Source organism: Oratosquilla oratoria, chromosome 26 (assembly GCF_046742065.1).
Source record: "Oratosquilla oratoria isolate Oo_2021 chromosome 26, ASM4674206v1, whole genome shotgun sequence".
Classification (NCBI taxonomy): domain Eukaryota; kingdom Metazoa; phylum Arthropoda; class Malacostraca; order Stomatopoda; family Squillidae; genus Oratosquilla; species Oratosquilla oratoria.
This window is the reverse complement of record NC_134802.1, coordinates 44,310,050-44,337,274: the sequence shown is the minus strand read 5'-3', so window position 1 is coordinate 44,337,274 and position 27,225 is coordinate 44,310,050. Positions and strand designations below refer to the sequence as shown.

General features: G+C 39.5%; 2 protein-coding genes across 3 annotated transcripts; one reads left to right on the top strand and one right to left on the bottom strand.

The window, feature by feature from the left end:
• Window positions 1-633: 633 nt before the first annotated feature.
• LOC143039499 (U6 snRNA-associated Sm-like protein LSm8) lies at window positions 634-8,870 on the top strand. Of its 2 annotated transcripts, XM_076209623.1 has the most exons (5): window positions 634-786; window positions 3,711-3,751; window positions 5,086-5,213; window positions 6,493-6,564; window positions 7,670-8,870. In XM_076209623.1, the coding sequence occupies exons 1-4, from the start codon at window positions 756-758 to the stop codon at window positions 6,542-6,544; spliced, it is 252 nt and encodes an 83-aa protein (XP_076065738.1). In that variant the 5' UTR covers window positions 634-755; the 3' UTR covers window positions 6,545-6,564; window positions 7,670-8,870. The 2 variants fall into 2 exon arrangements, with proteins under 2 accessions (XP_076065738.1, XP_076065737.1); XM_076209622.1 differs by lacking the exon at window positions 6,493-6,564 and having other exon boundaries at window positions 641-786.
• Window positions 8,871-9,596: 726 nt separating this feature from the next.
• Window positions 9,597-15,378, bottom strand: LOC143039498 (uncharacterized). The gene is made up of 2 exons (XM_076209621.1): window positions 15,269-15,378; window positions 9,597-15,093 (listed from the first exon to the last, which is right to left on the bottom strand). Exons 1-2 carry the CDS (start codon window positions 15,343-15,345, stop codon window positions 9,693-9,695), a joined length of 5,478 nt encoding a protein of 1,825 aa, XP_076065736.1. The 5' UTR covers window positions 15,346-15,378; the 3' UTR covers window positions 9,597-9,692.
• Window positions 15,379-27,225: the final 11,847 nt, after the last annotated feature.

Sequence of the window (27,225 nt, the reverse complement as noted above, 5' to 3'; positions counted from 1 at the left end):
TGGCAAAGTTGTTTCTACCCACTTCCGAATTGAATCTATTTCCGGACAGTTTGAGACCATTGTTTCTTGTCTGATTCTCATTCAATGTGAAAATTTTGTCACTTTTGATGTTGTAAATTCCCTATAAAATCTTAAAGACCTGTATCAAGTCACCTCTGAGTCTACGATTTTTTTAGGGAAAACAGATTCATGTGTTTTAGTCGATTTTCTGAAGTAATTCTAATTCCTGTCCGTGATCGGGGAGCAACGTTACTCTGGAGGGAGTAATTGTTTATTGCGCATGCCATCTGGCACGACTCGTGACATCGTATAGGTGAGCCGACAAATTCGGCGCGCTTCATGAGGTAGATTTTCCTTTTTTTTCATTTAATGGCGCTATCATGATTTTTCGGTTATTTTTGTTATTGAAAAATAGATTATTTAGAATAGGGTAACCTATAAAGTTGTGCAACTGATTAATGTCTGAACAATAACAGGTAAGTGGCAAATTTTGTCGTTATAAAAATTATCGGTGTCGTTATTTGTTTCCTATAACAACAAAAAGACATTTTAAAAACAAGAAATAAACAAAGAAAATTTGATTATCATCCAGAACTAGGAATAACTAAGTCAATCTAGCACTTTTACATATAGAGTAGCACATTTTCTTTGTCGATTTTACATCTCAAACATACGTTTTCAAAACAAAACGTGTGACTTCACGTAAACAACCCCCTAGAAATATTCTTCTAGAATCAGAAAGCAGTGTATTGATTATGTCCCAAGCACTGGAAAGCTACGTAAACCGTATCCTTTTAATCTGAGTAGTAACTAAAACAATAACTGGCCGCTTTGGATTTGGTAGATTTTAGTCTGTTTTCTTACCTCGAACAATAAATATACTTGCATATCTTGTCGTAGATTTAGGTGACCTCACCACGGCCAGTCTGGGGACTCACCACTTCCACACCTCTGCTCGCACTTCAGGTATTGAAGCTGATCAAAGATGGAGTTTGATGCAGCCCCCATTGAAGTCTGACCGTGACCCGTGTGGTATGGGAGGCTCATCGCCATGATGTCTAAAACTTGTCTAGCCACCTCTTGAAAGCCTCGGTGCTGACTCCTTTTAGGTCTCTTATGTCTCTGGGTAGACAATTGAAGAGACGTGGTCCAGCACCGAAAAAGTTCTCTGCCTGGATTGTTTTTATGCATTGAGAGGAACTGCTTACCACAGGTCCTACCAAATCTGGGGTAGTGTTGTGCACTGAAGCCCCCTGGTGATGGGCTTGGTTCAGTGCCCTCAAGTGTATAGCAGCAGTCATTAGAGCATCAAAAAATCATGAAAGTTAAACTCCAGAAACTCTGTTTTCCTTTTTATGCTGATTTTGTAGTGGCGGATCACCACGGCTGTGAAGAGGTCGTCTAGACATATCCAAGTAAATGTACAATTTTTGGAAGAGCCAAACCTCATTTCTAAAACTTATATTGGTTATTAATTAAACATGTACAGTAGCCTATTGAGTAGGGAGAAGGCATTTCAATCTATATAATCAAAGTATCATATACTTTGTCATACCAATAGCACCACTAATAAAATGTGGTATGTTTTCATAAAGGTAGCATTATTGTTTACTTAATTTAACTCTTGTCTTTTCTGGAATGTAATTTAAGGAAGGGACCTAAGTTCTGACGGGAGTCAGCTAGACAAATTTCTGGACAACATCCCAGGTGAGCCTGCAATCTTACATGGCCCAACTTCACAAGGAGAGGCAATGATTCGATCATAAATCATCCCAATACGCAAGGGTCAGGCAGAGATGTGGGACCAGTGTGTCCTCAGACTGGAAATGGTATAACCACCAAAATCTGCAGTACAAGAAATATTTAGTTATTATATATATATATATATATATATATATATATATATATATATATATATATATATATATATATATACTTTTTTATCAACCACTTTAATTCTAAGCTATCAACATCGAGAGACTCAAGAGTGTGTATATATATGTATATATATATATATATATACAGGTGTAGGGATGACCCGTCATCCAGGAGGTGCTAAGATGGGAGGGAGGGTGGAGGGGTGTGGAGTGTATTCAGGGATGGGTGGGAATGATTTTATGCCTTTTCCTTTTTGGCTACCTCCCTTGTAAGGGGGAAAAAGCCTTGGTATATATATGTATATATATATATATATTTTTTTTTTTTATGAGTGATCTTAATGCTGCAAGGTCTATCCATAGCTCAGGAGTTCTAAGGATACAGTCTTCATAAAAGATTCTTCTCAATTTACTGCATGAGGGAATGATGAGGGAGGGTTACCATGTAAGTAAAGCAGTCCTGCTGTGGATGCACAATGTCTTGCTGCATTGCATTTGCCCCAGGTGGTGGGCAGGAAACAGGGATGACCCATATTCCATGAGGAGTGTGATGCGAGGGTAACAAGGGTGGTGGATGGAAGTGGCTGTATGCTCTATCTGGCTACTTCCCTTATAAGGTGGAAGCTCTTGGTATGTATATGTGTGTATATATATATATATATATATATATATATATATATATGTATGTATATATATATATATATACATATATGTATATATATATATTATTTGGATGATGGAGAACATATATACAGGGGAAGGCTCGGAACCCTATACACTCTAACGTTTCGTTCGCGTAGAACTTCTTCAGAGAGTGTATGTAGAACTGCAATTGGAGTTTATGTACTAAATCTAATTATCTTTTCGGACACTTGGGAAAGGTCGTTTTTCTGGCGTGTTTTAGAATTAAAATACTAGTTTCTTTAGCTAAATTGATAAACCCTCCTCGATGATTCGATGAATTATTAGTAGAAATATATGCTGATTCAACAATTCTTCTAGTGAATTTATCAAAACCTTTATGTAGTACTTCAGCTTCTCTCCAGTTTGGTAAATGATCGAATTTTTCCGCATGAACTACTAAAGAATTAGATGTCCTATGTGCTTTTATATCATTTTTATGTTCATAAATTCTTTTTTCTAATCCTCTTGACGATTCGCCAAAATAAGCCATTGAGCAACTATTACACGGGATTTTGTATACGACGCTTGCGAAAACAGCGTCGTATACAAAATCCCGTGCAATAGTTGCTCAATGGCTTATTATGGCGAATCGTCAAGAGGATTAGAAAAAAGAATTTATGAACATAAAAACGACATAAAAGCACATAGGACATCTAATTCTTTAGTAGTTCATGCGGAAAAATTCGATCATTTACCAAACTGGAGAGAAGCTGAAGTACTACATAAAGGTTTTGATAAATTCACTAGAAGAATTGTTGAATCAGCATATATTTCTACTAATAATTCATCGAATCATCGAGGAGGGTTTATCAATTTAGCTAAAGAAACTAGTATTTTAATTCTAAAACACGCCAGAAAAACGACCTTTCCCAAGTGTCCGAAAAGATAATTAGATTTAGTACATAAACTCCAATTGCAGTTCTACATACACTCTCTGAAGAAGTTCTACGCGAACGAAACGTTAGAGTGTATAGGGTTCCGAGCCTTCCCCTGTATATATGTTCTCCATCATCCAAATAATTTGTCTAAAATACTTATCAATATATATATATATATATATATATGTATATTAAATTTTAAATATTTATATTGCTGTTATTATTATTATTACCATATTTTTTATAAATCTGACTTAACCCATGCTCTCAGATCTTGTATCAATTATCACAGCAGATGGCAGAAATATTGTGGTAAGAATTTATACATTGTTTGCTTATATAAGTTTTATAATTATTGTTCTTCTAGTACAGTAAATGACTTAATTTTGTCGCTGCAGTGGATAAGATAAATAAAATCACCTGGCACAAATGGAATATGGGTAAAAGTTAGACAAAGTTTCACAGAATCATGCATCCCCACAGTGGCTGGCAGTGGGCTTTGGGCTCTCCTATAGATCTGTGAGGGAAGAGAACTTTGGACTCTTATAAGGGGTTATCACACTGGGCTAATTTTCCTGTCACATCGTACCTCCAATCTCCATTTGAATAACTAGAACATGATTTTGCGTACTGAAATCTAGACTTATCTAAGAATATTTCAGCAGTATGTCCAGCATTCATATAGGAATACAATCTCTAGTTCATCATTCAGCATTGCTATACAGAAAGATAATTTGGAGATTTGAAAAATAAAATCATGTAATTGAGGATGCTTTTACTCAAACGGACTCTCAACTGTCAGTACCAGTGAAGCATGTGGAAGGCCAGTCTGATAATCTTTTAACCTCTTGAATATGATAATGCCTATATATGCCTTATGAGCCACTAGTAGGATATACGAAGATGCTAGCATCAGCTTTCTTGGTTATATTTATTTTGTAGTTGTAGCTGAAAAAAAAACATTCTGTGAACAGGCTTGATCACATTTTCTGTGACATTATATTTATTCAGGGTGGAAGAGAACAAGTATAATAGCAGTAACTTAATATTTTGTAATGCATGTATTGTGATGCATCATCATACATTAGGCAACCTGATGTGTGCATGAATATTTGACTCATATTGAAGAGGTTTGTGTGTCTGTTTCTGTTACTGACTTATAGGAGTTGGAGCATGGGAATAGTCACCAGTTTTCAGCCCTCCATATATAAAAAGCTGGAAGATACCATTGAAATTTTATAATGAGAAATTTTGGGTGTGGAAACTGGGTGTCACCATCTCATGGCTGCACTTTTCAATATATGTGAGGATGTTGATGGCTTATAAATATATGTGGCAAAGAGACAGTTCTCCAACTTTTCCCATAGGGAGAGCTTACAACTGATGATTGTGCCCCTTCTTTTATTATAATCCAGTGACACACAAATAATCCCACACAAAAACAACACAGTAGTCAAATATTTCTTCTTAGAGATATCTATAGAAGAGCCCGAGGACCATGCTGACTGCTGTGAGTGTGGATTTACAGTAATTGAAATTCAAGCGAACAGTTATTATTTTTGTAGCAGTGAACATATTGCTCATTGTATTTCTTATACTTTTATTAATGGATTTTATTTTATAATGGTCTTATTACATTTTGACAGGGTACACTGAAGGGATGTGACCAGACAATAAACTTGATTCTAGATGAATGCCATGAACGTGTTTACAGTACGCAGCGAGGAGTGGAACAAGTTGTTCTGGGTCTCTATATTGTCCGAGGAGACAACGTGTAAGTATTTTTATAGAATTGATTGATATCATACATACATATACCAAAGGCTCTTTCCCCCCTTACAAGGGAGGTAGCCAAAAAAAAAAGGCATAAAAACCATTCCCACCCATTCCATCCCCAATACACTCCACTCCCCTCCACCCTCTACCCTCCCTCCCATCTTGGCACCTCCTGGATGATGGGTCATCCCTGTAGCTTGTCCACTGCTCTGGGTCAGAAGCAGTGTCACAAGACACAGCACATTCACAGCAAGACTGCTTCATTAAATTGGTGGAACCCCCCCCCCCCCTCCATCCCCTCATGCAGAAAAGGAGAAGACAGGGAGAAATCCCTTCGGGCTGCGTCAAATTTTTCTCGCACATACTACCTCACCCCCATCCCCCCACCCATTCCACCTCATCATCCATATACAACCATTTTCCATTCACCCGTCTTCTATCCTCTCCCGTCCTTCCCCAAAGACCCTTTCACCCCATCCATCCATCTCATCCTAGGTTGCCCCCTCATGTTCACTCCCTCCACATCTGCCTTCCATACCTCTTTTTCTAGTCTCTCTTCACTCATTCTTTCCATGTGCCCAAAGTTCCAAACCATCCCAATGCTCTTTCATTCACCCTATCTCCCAACTCCCTTACCACCCCCATTCTCCTCATCACCTCCTCATTTCTTACTCTATCCAGCCTAGTAACCCCCATCATACTTCTCAGACACCTCATCTCAAACACATTCAATTCCTTCTCTCTTCCTCTCTTATGTTCCATGTTTCTGTCCCATACAGTGCTGTTGGCACAATCACTCCTTCATACAATCTCCTCTTAGCATCCATTCCCAAATGTCTGTTTCTCATTACACTTTTTAATCCACCAAAGCATTTACTCACTTCTCTCAATCTAAATTCTACCTCCACCTCCACTCCTCCCTTTCCTGCCACATTCGTACCCAAGTATCTAAAACTATCCATTTCCTCTAGTCTCTCTCCCTTAATGCTCACTTCCAGTCTGCTGTCACTTTCACCCCTTGTACATCTCATCACCTTACTTTTACCCATGTTTATTTTCAACTTTCTTCTTTCACACACTCTCCCAAACTGTCACCAGCTTCCCATATCAATTGTTGAAATTTTATGCAGTGTAAAGGGGAAGAAGTCTTTGGTATATGTATGTAGTCTTCATCTATCAATATCTGTCTATATACCAAGGACTTTTTTCCCCCCTTACAAGAAAGTCAATTCAACAGGCTTTTACCCACACTCACCCTTTCCTCCCTCTCATCTTAGCTCCTCATGGATGAAGGGTCATCCCTGTCTCCTCTTCACTGCCCTGAATTAGAAGCAATGAAGCAAGATACAGTACGTCCACAGCAAGACTGCCTCAGTTAATCAGTGACACCCCCCCCCCCTCTGTGTCCCCTTGTGCAAAAAAGAGAGAAGACAGGGAGTAATCCCTAAAGGCTGTGTCAAAATATCATTCACACATAACCACTCCCTACTCCCCCATCCCCACCCTTCCTTGTATCACAATATCATCTTTACACAGCCATTCTTCACTCACCCTTATCTCCTGCCTCTCTCTTCCTTGCTCAGTAGACATTCCCCTTTTGCTCAAAGCTCCTTTCACCCTATCCATCCATCTCATCCTCAGTTGTCCCCTCAGGTTCACTCCTTCCACACCTCTTTTACTAATCTTTTTTCACTCATTCTTTCCATGTGTCCAAACCATTCCATTACTTTTTTATCAACTATCTGCCAACTCCTTCTCCACCCTTACTCTCATCTTCACCTTGTTTCTCATGTATCATTCATAAGAGAAAAAAGAAAAAGAAATTCTTTATTCTAATATTCCATCTTGATACTATATTATCACCCTTCCCTCTAACTCGCTTCACTTAAGAGCAGGGAAGTGAGTTAGTGGTATGAAAGTCCTTCTTTTAGAACAGATGATGAAAAAAATTAGTACAACCTAGCTGCTTTATTTTGGTATGGGTGCAGCAAGGATATGGTTTGCTGCCATCCATCTTGTAGGACCACTAGTCACACAATATTGTCATTAGTCCCCATTTATTATGTTCATTCAGTATAGGGATTTGTTAATGGATTTCTTAAGTTATATAGGATATATTTTGATAATGTAACGTGATGGACAGCATTGATTGAAATGGAATAGTTTTATTATGAATTTTTACAATTGTGGGGAATGGCAGGATTTGATTAGTACTCTCCTAGTATGCTGCTCTGGTTCTGTCTTGCCAACCTATGGCCTAAAGGTATCTGTCAGTATCCCTCAAGTTGGCTCATACGCCACACAAGCAAGAAATTTTGTACTGTTGTCTATACATTGTTAGTGATTGGTAAGATCAGGTGTTGTGTCATCGGTATGGTTCAGATGTCTAGGGTAGATGGTGTCTCAACTAGGTTTGTTCTGTGTTGATTGATCATTCATGTTTGAATTTTACAGAGCAGTGATCGGAGAAATTGATGAAGACCTGGACTCCAGATTGGATTTGGAAAATATTCGTGCTGAGCCCCTCAATGAGTGCAAAACTTGATTTTGTTTTCCTCCTTTCTTTTTCTTCTTTTCCTGGAGAATTCTTGTATTTTTACTACGGGGTGAAAGAAACTATGCACTTCTTACATGTTTGCTGTCCTTTGTGAAATCAGTTGTATGAATAGTATTGTACAGTAATCCCTCCCATATTGAAACTAACTGGACCTCAGGATGTTTGGATTTGGAGGGCATTCAGATTCACGATGTAAAATGATTCCGACCCCCAGTGTCCATTACGCCACTCTCGTGCTAAATTTTCATTCTTAACCCCTTCCATACAATGATGCCAATGTAGGTGTCTTGAGGCTCAAGTGGGTATACAAGGATGCCAGCATCAGCGTCGTTGATTATATTTATTTTGTAGTTGTAGCTGAGTGACCCCTGTATTTTGTGAACTGGCTTGATCATGTTTTCTGTGGTTATTAATATTCAGAGTGAAAGAGAACAAGTAATGTAACTTTATATTTTATAACACGGGTATTGTGATCCATCATCGTATACAGTAAGTCCTCGTTATACGGTACATATGCGTTCCTGAAAACCTTACCACAAATTTAAATTACCGTATACCGAACCCATTGTAACATGTAATAATAGGATATGGCAGACGTACCTTCTCCCTGCTCTTTCCTCTTCAAAATATCTAGCGGATACTGTATCTGTGAATTTTTCTTACCGTAAATAGAATCAAGGGTAGTAATTACCAAATACCGTAACTGTGAATTTACCAGATAAAGAATTACCGTATAAGGAGGACACACTATACCTGGTAGCCGATGCTGCCCAGTAGAATTTTGAATTGTATTGAAGAGGTTAAGGAATAAAAGTTATATACAATACACATCAATTATTTGATAATGAACAATGATTCAGATAATGGTGGTTTGGATGTGGGAAGGGTTACTGAATTTTGTTCCTTGTAAATGATGTAGGAAAGGTCATAGAAAATTACTTGAAGCAAATGGCATTTTTGTTTTGCATGTTTCTTGCTACATGCCAGAAGTTGTTTTGATTATTTTAACTGAGAGTACAAGACAAATAAGCTAAAACTACAATTTGTTTATAAAGATGTGAAATAGGATAAGTGGAAATAAAGGATAAGAGTTTTACATTAATAGTTTTGTTATCCAATTAACAAATATAGGTTGGGTTAGGCACTCCTCTGCTTTGTCCCACCAGGGAAGTTGATCCTAATGTACCTGATCTCCATTGATAATGAAAGTGTACTGTGCAGTAGTCATAAATTATTCTACACCAGATGATTTATAAGTAATTTGACATTAAATAAAGGGCAGTTGAAAAACAAGCTAGATAGTTGTATATCCTTTTATTGTTGCATTTATGGTCTTTCATTCTATATATATATTTTTCATACAAATACAGTTGTTCCTATCTAGTCAATCATTTGCCTCTCCCCTTCCCCCCCCCCACACACATACTACAGTTTGGTAAATACACAGACTTGCAGTCCCAAAGTAGTAAACAACAAGCCCTAGAATACCCTGTAAGTCACTTAAGGAAGAAATTTTGTATTGTTCTCAGTACTGTGTTAATGATGGGCAGTGTAAGATTGTATTTTGTCTAATGTATTGTGCATGCATCTTGGATAAAAAATGTCAGTTTCCAGTCAGATTTTCTTCCATTGAGGGATGTCTCTTGTGGAGAAATAATGTGCAATTGTTTTATGGTTGAAATGAGAAGCACTAAAAGATGTGTAACATGGGAATGAAAATGAAGATTTTACTCTATTATACTGTACGTAGTTTCCTCTTGTTGAGGGTTTGGGCGTCGTTACTGGCGGCGAAGGTCGAGGTGAGGGTGGTTCGAATCTTGCCACCGTCCTAGCCTCCTGATAGGGGGGAGTGTGTGACGTTAAACCATAAAAAAAAAAAGATGTGTGTGTGTTTAACAGAAAATACTAAAGAAATCTTAATCAATTATAGGTAACTTTCCCATAGCTCTGGCTCATTTTCACTTGGAGTGGTTCAGCCAAAGAATTATCTATGACTATAGCATCCTTAAGGAAATCTGGAAGAGAGTAAAGACTCTTATGCATTACTTCCCCAGCTTTGCTCTTTTTAGTTACATCAGTATCACTTCTGACTTCTGTAGCATTGTCTGGTATTCCATATATGCCATGATTTACAATATCTCTTCCTGGTAGATGGAATTTGTCTTCCTCAGATGGAGTATAGGGTAAAATGTTTGTAGGTAAATGTATTTTGAAAGACTCATCTACAGTTTGGGTATTTGATGGAAGTTGTGGAAGAAGGGAAGGCTGTGGTGGTTGGGGATGATGAATAATGACTGGCTTTGTTTGAATTAGGGGAGATTTATCTTGTTGATGGGGTTTGAGATTTGTTAGAGGGTCGAGTGTTGAATGAGGCATAAGAGAAGTACTTGCTGACTGCAGTTGATGTTTTAATGTAGGTTCTTTCACTTGCTTGGATGGGAAATCAGAAGAAGATTGCAATTGTGCATTGGATATTTGGGATGACTCTTGGGTAGGCAGAGGTTGGTGCTGAGAAAAATGCTGAAGGGAAAGATTTTGCAAAGACGGGATTGTGTGAGGTGATGGAGGCTCCTGTGTGCTGGGTTGAGGTTCATCTGTAATAGGACGTAACTGAGGTCTTATTTGTTGATCTTGGTAGGAATTTGAAGGCTCTTGTATTTGCTTATCTCCAGCATGTGTGTTAGGTTGTAGTGAAGATAGTTGTGCATTAATCACAGCCACTAGAAGTTCCTGTTGTGATTTCTCTGTCAAAGGTTTCATTGGAAGAGCATGTGATGGAACAGGTGAATTTGATGCGAGTTCTTTCAATAAGTCTTGATGTATTACTTGTGTGGGGTTAGTTTGTGGTGTTGGAGGAAGTGGTAATCTTTGTTGCTCGGATGTTTCGTTATGTGATTGAAGGGGCACTGTTGTATAGGATTGTTCAGATTCCTCTGTCAGGTGTGGTTGTTTATGTCGATGTAAAATATCCTTGGGTATGATAACAGGCCTTAAAGGATTTGCATGAGCAGAGGGAATGATAAAAGGTCTGTCTGTCTTGTGTGGCACGGATTTAGAACTACTATTGTCTGACAAGGACACATCAGAATGAGAAGTAATAAGAGTGAGTTGAGATCTATTAGTATTTCCTGCTATATCCTGGTTGTGCTGGTTGGTATAATTCTTTGGTGTTTTTGAAGACTGATCTATAGAATCATCATACTCTATAATGAACCCTGTACCTTTATGCTCTGTATGTATCTCTTTATTTTCATTTGCTGTCTGGCTAGAGCCTTGGGTCCTAAGTGTTGCTGCTTTCTCTATGTTGGCTGGAATTGTGATTTCTTCTTTGTTCTGATAGTTTGAGTCTTGTTGATTCTGTGTATGTGTCAGAATTGAGGTCCCTTTGCTGTGCAGTTTTGACTCTTGGTTGATGTCTGTTTCATGGTATTTTGAACCACTGAAAGGAACTGTATAAATGAAATCATCTTCAAGTGTTACAGCACTACTGTTATTACCCACTTCAAAAGTATATAGGAAACTCCTAGGTGTAGTTATTTTAACTGAAGCTTTTGAAGTTTCTTCAGTTGTGTCTGGTGATAATGAACTATCATAGTTATTTGCAAGTAGATTATCTTTTCTTGTTTCATTCACATCCAGTACTATGAGTGAAAGATTTTTACTTTGATCCTCATTTAACACAGGATTTGTATCACTTGCTAGATTTGTTTTGCTGTTATCTCCAGATGTTAAAATCAAACTTTCACTAACAGGTGAGTGAATTTGTTCCTCATTTTTGTGGCTAGAAGGTCCTGATATAATAGTGAAAGGATCATCATTAGGTGCTTTAGTTTTGATTGACTCCTTTTGAGGAAGAGGATTAGTATTCAGCCTGAATACCCTCTTGCTTGCTGGATTGAATTGTGGAAGTACCTCAACCTGGCTTTTAGCTAAATCAGGGACAGTTTTAAGGTTGTCCTCAGCCATAACCACTGGAGGAGGAAGCTTAGTTCTTTGTATCTGTTGTTGTGGTCTTGGTTGATGAAGGAGGAAAGGTGGATGTTTGCTATTTGTGGGTTGTGGAGGATGAATTCTTGTATGAGGTTGAAAATCTGAAGCAGACTGTTTAGGAGTTAAAGTAAAATGAGTAGAATTCAGCAAGGGGAAATAAGGAGGAAGATTATCTTCATTATGATTAGCAGGAGGATTTTGTGGTTGATGAAGAAAATTATGTTGTTGTGGGGATAGATGATAATTTTGTTGACGTGGTTGCTTATGGAGGGACTGCTCATCTGGTGATTGGTAAATAGATGTGTCATTTACTAGCTGATGAGAGGCAGGTGGGTGATAAAGGGGAACCTCTTGTGAACGTCTTACAGGAGTTTGTTGTGTGTTGATCTGTGAATTCTGAGGATGGATATTGTGAGAAAAAGAAAATGTAGTACCTTGAGACTTTAACCCATCTCTAGAACTGAAATGCTCTCCATAAGAGGCTTCACTCCTTCCTTCATGTAATTCCGATGATAGTTCCTTCCTATTGAAGTCAGGCTCTTGATCATTTGACTTTAGGTCAGATTTTGTTAAATACTCTTGATCACTAATTGTCCTTACTTGGAAGTAATGTGTTTTGGGCAAATGATCATTTTCTGGAGAATCCACACTGGACTGGAAGTGAAAAACAGGAGCAGGGCCTGGGACAGGGCCTAATGCTGGATACAGAAGCTGACCACTAGGTGACATCAAGGTGTGGAATGGTGGTGGATGTTGACTCCTATAAAAAACAGTATCAGGATGAACTAATGGGTCCTGAGTGTTTGGAAGTTGTTGGTACGTGTTTGGGGCTGGGACTGTTTGGGGTGACTTAAGGACTGAAGGAGACTGAGGATGACGGTTGGCAGTGGGGGTTTGGTGGATGTTTGAAGGAGGCCTTGAAGGTTGCTGTTGATGGATATTTGGATTATGATGGTTTTGAGGTGTGAAGGGTACAACTGGGTGCCTGGCTGAAGGAAATCTAGGTGGAGCTGGGCGATTCATGCCATTGTACAAACTGGGTGAAGAATGCTGATGAGAGGCTGGAGATCTATGGAAGGTCGGTTGTGGTGGTGGTTGACGTAAAGACAGATGAGGTCGGGACTCGTGAATGAGGGACTGAGGGTAGAAAGTCGTGTTAAACTGTGGAGGTAGAATAGATGGGGTACGAGATGGTAAATTAGGTGCAGATACTGAAATAGGGTGAAATATATTTTGTTTTTGGGATGAGAGAAGAGGTGTGGAAGTTTGCTGTGAGTGCTGTGGATTGGTTGGACCCAAAGGAATAGAAGTAGAATTTTTTGCATGTACAGATGGAAGCCTCTGATAATTTCTGCCATGATAAGGCTGCAAAAATTGTGTTTGTGATGGGTAAAGGTTCGGTGGAATTCGTGTGCTAGGAGAGATTGGATTCATTGGGGAATTGTGGTGAGAGGGATTAGATTCGACATATTCTGGGGAATGTTGGAGTGTATGAGAAGGAGTTGTATCTGGAAATGGTCTCTCTAAGTTTGATTCAGAAGGATCAGACTCAGCAGTTGTTGATGCTGTTGGTCTGTAAGGTGTTTGTTCGGAAAATGTATGAGTTTTTTGTGCTTCCTGTACTACTGCATATTGTGGCAAAGCTTCATGATTCTTTGGTGTTTCATCATCCATTAGGTGGCTTCTAAAATGTAGAGAGTCCTGGTTGAGATCATCTTTGTTGTCTTTAACCACCTGGTGCTCAGTTGCTGGTTCATCCAATGCATCTTTCTGTTTGAATTCTAAATCTTGTATTTCATCATCTGCTTGTTGTTCTGCAACATAAGGCTTTTGTGTTTGGTCATCCATTATGTGGTGTAAAAACTCATGTGGTCCTGTTATTTGTTCATTCATTGGGTTGTCATCAATTATAAAGATTTCTTCTTTTTCTTTACTCATCTCATTGCCTACATAGCCTTCTTCTGTGTGTTCATTTATTGTGTCTTTTGATGTGTATGAATCCTTTACTTCAAAATTTAGATTTTCATGTTCAATCTTTACAGGTTCTTGAACTTGCTCAGATGCGAGAGCATGTTGCAGAGGTGGCTGTGAAATTTTAGGATACACTGTTTCTCCCGCTATTAAAATTTCCTCACGTTGTTTATCTTTTTCATATGCAATGCCATCTTTTTCCAGCTCTGAACTACTGTCTATAACACTTTTGTAATGGACTTCATCTTGAGTACTGCTCTGAGTAGTTTCTTGTTTGTCAGTAGAACCTGATTCGGAGTTTCTGTCATTACAACAAACATCCTTTTTCTCACTTGTGGATGATAGGGTGTCAGTATTGGAAAATTCTTTCTCTGTGTCATTTTCATTCACTTGAGTCATTTCATCAGTTCTACCTGTTTCAGAAATCAATTGCCTATGTGGTTGTAAGATTGTTTGGTTGATGTCATCAACAGATTCCTCTGTGCTGGATGCTATCACAAATAAAGATTTAGCTGGTGATTCTTCTGAAAATAGAGTTGTTATTTCTGTGATGGGAAGCTCTGTTTCAATGGTGTCTACACTCTGTATTTTCTTGCCCTGTACATCTTTTATCTCGCTATAACCATTAGAATTGTTCTCTTCTTTCTCAGTCTCATTTTTATATGTATCCATGCTCTGAGCATCTATATTATCAGGTCCAGTGCTTTGACCTTTTCTGTCATTATCATCCCCATTACTATATTTTACAATTTCATCTGATTCAGAGTCAAGTGCTGTGCTATGAGATTTATAACCTGTCTGCACTCGTGTTGCAATATCATTGTTTGTATGAAATTCTACCTCGCTCATACTTGATCTATGAGGATCACTGCTTTCATGAGCATTTTGATGAAAATCACCATCATCATCATCATTTACTGGAATGTATTTAGCACCACTTTCAAGGTATACCTGGGCATCACTCATATCTTCATGAGGGGATGCTTTCACTAAATCATCAGTATCATCTCTTCTTATGGAATAATCATATGTATTACTAATCTGGGTTTCAGGACCAGAACTAGTACCTGTATTAATGCCACCATAACTTGTACCTTGAACATTAGCATTTTGACTAAGGTGAGGAGTTTGTGATATTATGTCCCTTGAACTAAAGGGATGAGTTCTTTGAAGATCCAATGTTGAAGATGGTAAGAAAGTTGGTGGTGGAACAATGGAACTTGCAATAGGTTGTGAATATGTCCTTTGCAAAGGTGCCTGGTATCGAGCACCATAGTTTCTGAAGTTATCATAACGTCTTTGATGCTGAAGATAAGGATTGTAGCCTTGAGGAGGATTATATGGGATTTGCTGTGGGTATCTGAGGAGTAGACAAAATTTGGCAGTTTATTTAATGATCAGTGAACATGTTAAATTCGAATGACTTCAAATAGTGAATTGTACAAAGAAATTTATTATGTCTGATGCATAAATAATAAGATTTTATAATTCTGAAATCATAGAAATCTTCATTCAGAAGAATATGAAGAACTCACCTTGTTGATCTGTATGGAGGAAGACGAGGTTGAATACGGCCTCTGTACAGGTACTGCCCTTCCACCTGAATCAGCATCAGGCATATTACAAATGCTCTTATAAATGACTTCCAATCTGGAAGAAAAATTATTGCTATTAGTATTGATACATTAGCCTTTTCATACTTAAAATCACCATTCATAAAAAAAGATGCATGCCAGGGCAGTGGAAAGTCTCAGGCTCAATTCCTGGGAGGTGCCAGTTTTTCAGTGGCACTTTCTATCCAACACAGCACAGTGAGTAGGATCCCACAGCAGTGCACATTCCTGCACTGGCAGAGGCCCATGGAAGGGAGATATGGGAGTGGTCACTAGAGGCGACCGTGGTGTGATCAGTAAGCACGCTTGCCTGGAAAGTGGGAGGTCCCAGGTTTGATTCCTGCATGGTTCCAGCTTTTCATTGATGCTCCCTATCCATAGGGTCACATGACTAAATGAATAACCAAACATTAAGACAGAAAAAGATGACATTTTCTGGTTGTTGAAGACAGGATTAATTGAAATGGGTTTCTACCTTGGCTATCAATAGTGTAGCACAACTGAAACAAAATTACCTAGCACTGACAAGAATAACATGTCAAGTCCCTGCCAGTACAAATACAGTCAACTGAGGTTATTTGGAATCATCTTTAGCCATGAATAGTATCACCTGAGTACCTCCTCACAGGATGAATGTTAGAAAAAATCACTTCCCTGCTGTTCATTTTCAAAACCCCTCAATATCATCTCCCCTGGAATTAAGACACTCACCTACTGGGATTCGAACCTTTGCCTGAGTGGTATGCTTATTATAAGGCACACAAATCATCACCCCCTTTTTGAAAAGTGCAGCCTTGAGTGGCTGGGACTTGGTCTCCAAACTTTGAAACTGGGCCCAAGATCTACTGTTTTCAACTTTGACTACTTTTCCCTCTTTCTTTTTCACATTTGACTTCACTTTTGACTTCTGGCAACATTCTCACTCTGCTAGCCAGTAATATAGAAACAGATCTACACTAATACAATACAGTCACTTCATACAAACAGCTCAACAGCGCAGTGGTAGCATTCGGAATTGCAAACTCAGAGGTCTGAGTTCGAATCCCACCCAGGTCTGAAATAATTTCAGTATTGCTGTGCTGCGAGCCGTTACTCCAACTCTCGTGGGCAGGGAGTTGGGGTGAGCGTGTGTGTGCAGGTCACAGCATTACCCATAGATCGGTCATACATGAGCTCTGAGCTCTCGTCCAGGAGGGTAGTAGCTATCAATCATGAGTCCAACACATGATCCAAGACCATGGCGAATTACCATAAAGGCCTATGAGAGGCTGAAGAACCAATACTAGTTACTGTAGATCTGTGAGTTTTCAGTTAGTGAAACTCAAAGCAACAGTTATTAGTACTATCAGAACAAAATTACAAAAGATGTCAGGGCTAATAGGTTAACAGAGTGATGACCATGTTGTGCCTGTATTTACCTAATAGTATACAGGAAAGGAGCAACGCTTATAGGGTCCTGTTTCCTACTCACCAATTTGTCATACCTAGTCTCAAATTCATGCACAGTTCCAACATATATCCTTCATTTCCAATTATCATATTTAGATTTGAATTTGTTTTATTGTTCCAACTTGGGCTATATCACCTTTACTTCCATGCTAATAACATTTCTTGAATTTCACTGACTGCAGATGGTTCTTGAGTCCTCCAATTAATGTCTCTTCAGACTCTTGATTGCGTTGTATTAGCATGGGTCTGTTTCTGTCACCTACTAACAAGACGGGGACGGGGAGTAGTCAACAATTATCAGCTCTCCTCATAAAAGTGGAAGAAATAAGCTTACAGGCTTTTTTGTGTTATCCTCGGCAATTGTAATTGTTATTTCGAACTATGTATTCTTTTCATTATGTGCACTTCATGTATATTGATTCATTGCCAAATAAAACTATTATCATTATTATTATTATTATATAATAATGATGATGATGATGATAATAATAATAATGATAATAATAATAATAATAATAATGATAATAATAATAATAATAATTAATAATAATGATAATAATAATAATAATTAATAATAATAATAGTAATAATAATAATAATAATAATGATAATAATAATAATAATAATAATAACAATAATTAATAAGTGAGATCCTGGGCCCGATCCGGCAATCGAACTCCACGCCATCGTGGCCGTACCTCGTGATGTAGATGAGATATTGATAGGTTTGGTGTGAACTTCCGCCACAAAGGAACGCCACTGACAGGTACCCACACCGATACTATTCAGATAACTATCACAATAGTCTCACTTTAAACTGCACTATCTGCAGTAAATGAAATTGACGACACGAAAGACAAAGTTAATATGAGGTTGACACTTGCCTTCCATGGTATGATGTTCTCTCTACTGCCTGAAGAGACACCCTAGAGAAAGGAATACACCCGTACACGCCCACAGCCGACGACTTCCTGACTGATCCCGTGGTTGGATGGTCCAGACCTGCCCGGAGACCAAGACAAATGCACGTCGACCTGACGGGCGACCCAGCGGGAGGGTGAATGCCCAGGAGGGATGGGTCACGACTCTCGAGACCTCTTCGACTGTCCCCCGCAACACAACGAAAGTCTCTTATCCAAGAGGGTCTTCCCCCAAGAACATCATTCCAGGGTTTGCTTAGGATGCTGATGTTATTGTTATGGAGTGTAATTTATCAGCGCTGCTCTCTGTGTGGCGCAATCGGAAGCGTGCTGGTTTCGAGTTCGTATTTTTTTCTTCTTCTTCTTCCGATTCCCAGCAGTGACTGTCACCTGTCCCAACAGTCCAAGTGCATAATAGGGCAAAGGGTGACTGCTTCGGCCGCAGCTACTCAGCGCCTCATGGCGTAGGCTCCTCACCTTGTAGCCATGAAATTTGTATATGTAAGTGTGATGGATGACCTGTACAAAAGAACCGTAGACCTCATTCAGACGCTAACTTCGACAGGAACGTCCTGGCTATAAAGGCGTCTTCCTCGTTATCACAACCCATAAAACGAACTTATTGACTGTGGAAACGAAGTTAAACGACTGTGAACCAGAGGAGATGAGTGGAGGGGTAGGAGGACTCGGTATCCGAAAGGAATCTTCATGACAAGGGAGAAAGTTTACACCCAAGGGGTGATGGGGAGGGGGGAGGACATTACTCCCCCGGTGGGATGGGGGGAGGGGACCGACGAAGAACCCTTGATGGATGGGAAGTATTGGAATGTGTTTTGGTGGGAGAGGAGGTTCCCCCCACCCTCCCCCCGTGACAGATGTCGGCCACAGGATTAGAGGGACTCTACGGAGCAGCCCAGAGGGTAACTCGAGTTGGGGTTGTATGTTTGAGGAGATATGTTTTATTCATACATTAATTTTATAAATTTGAATAATATTTCTTCTATTCTGATAATATAGTATCATTTTCTCACCTACATCCGGCCTCTAAGGACCGAAAGGTCTGTCAGCTTCATTCTTTATATTTACAGTCCGCATAAAGTTTTATTTATTTTTTTCTTTAGATAGTTCATAGGCTCTGTAAGAAAAGCAATAGAATAACCTGGCGGAAAAGACAAGACGCCAAATGTCGTTAAGTGATTTTATTCAAAACAGCGACAGACGACTTTATTCAGTTTAGTGACTTCTGCCTAACGAAGGGTCAGTATTACAACTGACCTAACTTAAGACTAGGTCGACTGTATTTTATTTCAAATGCTCCTATTATTTCCATTATTATTATCATTATTGTTATTAGGTTTATTATTATTATTATTATTATTATTATTATTATTATTATTATTATTATTATCGTTATCATTGTTAAGAACGTAAGAATGAAGGAGACTGCAATAGACCATACTACTAGTATTACTATTATTATTATTATTTATCAGTGTTATCATTATTATTATTATTATTATTATTATTATTATTATTATTATTACATTATTACTATTATCGTTATTTTATTATTATTACTATTATCTTTATTATTATTATTATTGTTGTTGTTGTTGTTCCCGCCTACGATTTGCGCGCACGAATCCTGTGTTCTATTTGCGGAATGACGGTCGTTTGGGAGCCAGTGAGGTCAAGGATGCTGCCCCACCCCCACCCCCAACCCTCAGCCCCCAGTCCGGGGTCAGCCTTTTAACTCTTAACACTGCGGGAGGTAATTTAAGTAGCTCGAAGGATTCCAAATATATATCACTCACACACACACTACGACTCGTGGCGTAATGGTAGAGTTCCCGGCCGCCACTACGGTGGTCCAGGTTCTGATCCCGCTCAGGGTTGAAATAATTTCAGGATCGCTGCGCTGCGATTCGTTATTCCAACTCTCGTGGACGGGGAGTTGGGTGTATGTGTGCGTGTAAGGCCACATCATTACCCATAGATCGGTCATATACGAGCTCCGAATCCAACACGTGAACGAAGACCATGGTGGTGAATCACACACACATATATATTATACACATATGCACAATAGAGAATACAAGTTCCGATTGCTACTTTCCGGTGTCGTTTTGGTGTCTTTCGGCAACACATTGCGTCGGAATCTTTTCGAGAATGAACAGACTTTGAATTGAATTGATTTTTTTTTTACATCAAAATGATGTAGGCAGTATACAGTTCTTCGCCCTCAAAGTGAGCAGACGAAATCTCTTGTTGACTCCAGTTACCAACATGTCGGACGCATTTTCAGTTATACTTTAATTATATCCTTTTTAGTTCAAATGCATCCAAATAGAATATCGAAGAACTTATTTAATTCACTGTACAAGTAGCCAATGTCAATTTATGAGAAAAAGATGATCATATTGAAAATGAAAACGAGAGGGAAAAAACGTTAACATTTTTCTTATAAGCAGCACTGTCGTCAGGCTGCGTGGTCCCCCCCCCCCCACACACACACACACAAAGGGACAGACAGGTGCTGTGGACCATGAAACCTAAACACTTCTATTTTTTTTTTTTTTTTTTTTTACTAAAGAAAAAAATGTGTTGAAAACTAGGTATCAAAACTTCTCCGTTAATAAATTAATTTTTATTTCTTCTTAGTTTTATCGTGTGAATGATGATGGAAGATTAGGATCCGCTGAACAACTGTCACCCCAAGGTGATTATTCTTCAGGTGGGCTGTCCTGCGGTGACAAAGAGGCGCCAGTACAGTATGTGGCCTACCTCTTTGAAACTGGCATATTATGTGGCCTACCCTATTTGAAACTGGCATATTATGTGGCCTACCCTATTTGAAACTGGCATATTATGTGGTCTACCTCTTTGAAATTTGTATATTATGTGCACTACGCTATTTGAATATGTTCTACCTAGGCAAAATTTTGAAACAAGGTTAGGTTAGCTTAACCTAATTGTAAAGGTAAGACACATACTATACCAAGGGGAAAAAAATCATAGGCCACATACTATACCGGCACCGACAAATATTCAGATGGGCTGTCCTGGGGTGACGATTCCTAATCTAACCTACGACAGCCTAACTTAAACTAGCGTAACCTAACATAACGTAACTAAGCCTAACATAACCCAACTAAGGTGGCGATTCTTCAGGTAATGTTGGTTGGGGTGACAATTCTTTAGGTGATCCAAAGGGGGAAAAAATCTTAAAATAATTTCGGAACAAAACAGAGAGTATTATGAGTATATCTAAAAGAAAAAGAAAAAAAACAGGTTCTCATTGACAATGACTTTGGATTGACCCAATTTCCCCACTTTGCCTTTTCAATTGTCAACGCTTTGGAGGCACCAAGGGACTCGGCCACTACTACCAGCAGGAATTTGCGTGCTGTGATCTCCCACTCCCCACGGTTCCTTAGGCCCAGAGGAAGTTGATGCATCACAGTGATGTCCAACTCACCTCCGGTCAGTGGTGAACAGCGGCTAGGAGCCATTACTCATCGCGGCCAGGGTTTGAACAGACACCGAAATCCTTACGCGGTTACCAGACGCACGCGGTACCACTGGGTCACGGCGTGGGATGTTGTAACCACTTCCACGTTGTTGTTAAAATTTGTGTAGTTCCTATTACAACTGTTCTCATGCATCGATCTTTCAAGAAATCCTGGATCTATTCAAGGGACTTAATCAAAGTTTTCCAATGTTTCATTTTCCAAGAAAGTCTAGTCTATTGTCAGATACCTTGTCAGTTGCTTTCTCTAGATCCAAATTTACAGTCTACCCAACCCTCTTTCCTACAGCACAGCAGCTGATCTTTAATACGACAAACAAGGCGGGCCCAAGCCATTACGGGGTCCTAAGCAGGACTGATTAGTGGGCCCTTTGATTGCCACTTGTATCAGTGCTTAACTATTAATTGTGCTTGATAATTCCATGCACTATAAATGCATCACCAACACACTCACCTAATATAATTTGCAGCATTTAGTTACCTTACATCATATTGTCATATTTTTTTCCAACCTTATAGGAGTACAAATTCACAATATGCTTCAGTTTTAGTTGCACACTAAAAATTCAGTGACGTATTGTATGGCACATTGAATTTGTGATTGTATCAGCAAATTAATAGACAAGACTCTACATTTAAGACAAAACAAGTTAACCAGCTTAAATGCATCTAATTTAAAGAATGGGGCGTCTGTGCAAAAAAAAAAAAAAAATTCCCACACAAATAAACACGAATGCCATACGTGTTATCTTAGTACACAAAAAGAAGTTGTAGAAATAGATAAATGTGTAACTTCATTGGGAAAATACTTGAATATGTGCACAAAAAATAACAGAAACATTCACAACATACATACATATACCAAGGCTTTTTCACCCTTACAAGGGAGGTAGCCAAAAAGGAAAAGACATAAAATCATTCCTACCCATTCCATCCCTGAAAACACTCCATACCCCTCCACCCTCCCTCTTATCTTAGCACCTCCTGGATGACGGGTCATCCCTGCACCTTGTCCACTGCCCTGGGTCAGAAGCAGTGTCGCAAGACACAGCACATCCACAGCAAGGCCGCTTCATTAAATCGGCGACCCCCCTCTCCGTCCCCCCCATGCATAAAAGGAGAAGACGGGGAGAAATCCCTTCGGGCTGCGTCAAATTTTGCTCACACATACTACTTAACCCCCCATCCCCCCGCCCATTCCACCTCATGCATCACAACATCATCCATATACAACCATTCTCCATTCACCCCTGTCTTCTGTCCTCTCCCGTCCTTCCTCAACAGACATTCCCCTCTTCCCCAAAGCCCCCTTCACCCCATCCATCCACCTCATCCTAGGGCATCCCCTCATGTTCACTCCCTCCACATCTGCCTTCCATACCTCTTTTACTAGTCTTTCTTCACTCATTCTTTCCATGTGTCCAAACCATCCTAATACTCTTTCATCAACCCTATCTCCCAACTCCCTTTCCACCCCTGTTTTCCTCCTCACCTCCTCATTTCTTACTCTATCTAGCCTAGTAACCCCCATCATACTTCTCAGACACCTCATCTCAAACACATTCAAACTTCTTCTCTCTTCCTCTCCTATGTTCCATGTTTCTGCCCCATACAGTGCTGTTGGCACAATCACTCCTTCATACAGTCTCCTCTTAGCATCCATTCCCAAATGTCTATTCATCATTACACTCTTCAATCCACCAAGGCATTTACTCGCTTCTCTCAATCTACATTCTACCTCCACTTTCACTCCACATTTCCCTGCCACATTTGCACCCAAGTATCTAAAACTATCCACTTCCTCCAGTCGCTCTCCCTTAATGCTCACTTCCAGTCTACTGCCACTTTAACCCCTTGTACATCTCATCACCTTACTTTTACCCACATTTATCTTTAGCTTTCTTCTATCACATACTCTCCCAAAATCTGTCACCAACTTCCTCAATCCCTCCTCCGATCCTGCCACAAGCGCAGTGTCGTCCGCAAACAACAGCTGGCTCACCTCCCACTTTTCTCCATTTTCTTTAACCATCTCCAATCCCTGACCGACTACCCTTGCACTACCTGGCACTACCCCATCCATGTATAAGTTGAACAGCCAGAGCGACATAACGCATCCTTGACGAAGTCCCACCTTTACCTCGAACCACTCACTCTCTCCATTTCTAATCCTGACACAAGCTCTACTACTCTCATAAAAACTCTTGACAGCTCGTAGAAGCTTTCCTCCTATCCTATATATCTGCATAACCTCCCACAGTGCCTTTCTGTCTACCCTATCGTAAGCCTTTTCCAGATCCATAAAAGCCCAAAAAACATCCTTCCCCTTTCCTATAGCTTTCTCACATATCTGTCTTACCACAAAAATCTGATCTACACAACCTCTACCTGTCCTAAATCCACACTGTTCCTCACCAATTACTCCTTCTGTTCCTCTCCTAATCCTCTCAATCAAGATCCTCCCATAAGCCTTCCCAACTACACTAACAAACTAATCCCTCTGAAACTACTACATTCACACTTGTCCCCTTTTCCCTTGTAAAGTGGAACTATACAGGCACTTCTCCAGTCCTCCGGCACTCTACCCTCTCTCCAGCAAACATTATATAACCTCACCAACCAGTCCACCATCACTGTACCTCCTTTTTTTTTATACATTCTGCATGACATCCATCCAGACCAGGTGCCTTACCTGCTTTCATCATCTTAACAACTGCCTTCACCTCATCCTTCCTTATTTCTCCTCCATTTTCCTCACCCATCACGGTCATTTTCTTAGCATTTCTCACTGCAGCTATCTTTCCCTCCCTATCCTCCTTCACATTTAGCAACTCCCTAAAATATTCTGCCCATTTTCTCCTTACTGCCTTCTCTTCCATTATCATCTCTCCATCTGCACCTTTTACCTTTTCTTCTCTACTTGATTCGCCTCCTCTTCCTCTCTTAATTTCTTTCCAAAACATATTTTTATTACTTTCAAAATTTTCTGTCACACTCTTACCCCACTTCACATCTACTCTCCTCTTTGCCTCCTTTACCTTTTGCTTTACCTCTCTTTTCTTTTCTTTGTACCTCTCATATGACTCCCTCGTCTTATTTTGTAACCAATCTGTGAAAGCTCGATTCTTCTCTTCTACAACCTTCTTTGTTTCCTCATCCCACCATTCACTACCCGTCCTTCTATTTCCTCCTGTCCTTCTTGTTCCACAGACCATCCTTGCACACTTTGTGACTCCCTCCTTGAACCATCCCCATTCCTCCTCCACACCTAGCTCTACTCTATCCTTCACTCCCTCCCACTCCTCCTTCAGCTTCTTCTTGTATTCCTTCTCCTTTTTCTTTTCATTTAAAGAGTTCACTCTGAGCACCTCCCTACCTTTTGTCCCTTTCCTCTTTCTCCATCTATCCTCCACTCTCAACTTACCTTCCACCAGAAAATGATCTGATATTCCCCCACCCTCTCCCCTTACCACATGTACATCCTTAACTCTTCCTATCATAATCCTATTTACCACTACATAATCCATTAACACTCTATCTACCACCCTTCCATCCACCACCCTCTCCCATGTGTACTTATGCTTGACTTTCTTCCGAAACACTGTATTTGCTATCAACAACTCTCTTTCTAGACACATTTCCACCATCAACTCTCCACTACGATTCTTTCCTGGAACTCCACATTTCCCAACCACTCCATCGATTGGACCATTTCCTACCCTAGCATTAAGGTCTCCCAGTACTATTACATTGACATTTCTCCCTAAATCCTCTATGCAATCATTTAAATCTATCCAAAAGGCCTCCCTTTCTTCTACACTCTTCTCACTGCCAGGCCCATATGCACTTACAAAGACCCACATCTCCTTTCCCAGTTTCACCTTCATCCACATTATCCTTGAGGAAACCTCCTTCCACTCCACTACACGTTTACCTATCTCTTCACTTACTAGAATAGCCACCCCTTCCCTCCCTCGCCCTCTCTTCACTCCTGATAACCTCCCACTTACACTCCCAAACTTACACTCACCCTTCCCTTTCAACTTAGTTTCACTCAAAGCCAACAAATCCATCTTTCTTCTCACAAACATACTACCTATCTCTTCCCTTTTACTCTCATCTGTACCACATCCACGTACATCAAAAGACCCAAACCTTAGGGTGCTGGTCGGAAAACTCCCAGACCCTCTTATGCCTTTACTTTTTCTTTTAGGAATGTCCCCTGTGGGACTACAAGGAGAAGGATGCCTAGTCCCAACATAATAACAGTAATGGTTCAAAATTTAGAATGAACAGACATATTTCAAAACTTAGGACGAAATCAGTAGGTGCGAAGATGCTCTAGTATAGGCCTACTTAAGGTTATACATTGGTCATTGTATTCTGTAATAAATACAAGACACTAACTAGCACTGCTTTATTAACAAACTACTTCAGTATTCAGTTCATTTTTAGTCTCTGTTTCCTGACTTTCCTGGAGGCAAAATAATTTATGACGTCAATGTATGTGCTCTCGCGGCCAGTAGAGTTCAAGTAACTTTTGTAAGTTTGAGCTTAGAAAAGCTCGCAGTAGACGTTCTAAACGGGGTTTCAAGATTTTTTGTTTTCCAATTTCAATTAATCTATATCCCAAGCGTTCTTGGGGGCTCCAAGACATATCAGTCAAGTCTTGCGTAATTTCTATGATTTTCATGTCTTACGGCATAAGTTGAAAATCTTGCGCTTTTTCTCCGCATGCGATGTTTTTTTTAATGTTTTTTTTTTTTAACAAATTCTCCTTTTCAAGCGTTTTCAAATACTATCGTCATGGTCAACATGGTTTCGATATTTACTGAATGGGAACATGACAAGGAGTTTCACGATCAGATCGCGAAGTCGGAAGAAGGATGTGAATATGCATTTGCAAGGCATGCAGAAAGTCAGTGAAGATAACAGTTCAGGCCGATTTACTCGTAATGACGTGCGGCACATGGAATCCAAGAAGTACAAGCTTGCGTTCAAAATGGCCAAACATTATGTACTGTTGTTGTACACAATGTAAACACATGACAGTATGAACACCACATAATGAAAAACAGTACTGTTTACTTCTTGTAAACAGTACTGTTTTCATTATGTGGTGCTCATACTGTGTTATGTGTTTTCATTCTGCATTTATTTTTAAACATAAATAATGAGTAACAAAAATTAGGGTTTCTTATGGTTTAATTACCGTTTTATATACACATATCTGTCAAGTCTTACTCTTTTTTTTTTTGCGTAATTCTTGCGCAAAATCTTACGGCAAGACTGCACAATAGCTTGACAGGTATGCGGCAATACGTCATTTAGTTCGCTTATACCTCGGGCCTGTACCTGACAACAGGTTTGTTTGAAGTTCCGTCAACAATTGACGCAGCTGAGATGAATACTGAAGCCTCCTGAGGGACGATATGCAGCCTTTCTGCCTTACCTCGGTGGCTAAACCCTGCTTGATAGGTTGTTTGTTTGGTGATATATGCATGTGTTTTTTTATGTTAGAATGGCTAAGGTTGTGAATGAAGTCTGGAATTGCATTCAGCTCCATCATACTGATTCGCACTTCTGATGCCCTCCGTTGGGGAGAGGGGTTGGAAAACCATGAAAGTACTTTTGCATTTACCGGGGATCTAACCCGGGCCTTCCTGTTGTAAAACCATATTTAAATATCCTCCAAAATATCAATCTCTTCAAGCTATTAAATTCATACGTATGTAACAAATTATTTCGGTTTAGTTAACATAAAGACACTGGTTTAACTAACACAACGAATCTAGGTACAAGATAAACTTTGATCATGACTGAGGTTCTCAGGTTGTATTACATCTAAATGACATGCACTGATACGGATTATCATAAAGATACATACATTTTCAAGGAAAACGCCTGCAAGACAAATAACATTTTACCAGTTATCGTTCAACTGGCATCCTCCCCCTATTTCGGTGTTTGTAAACAAATCG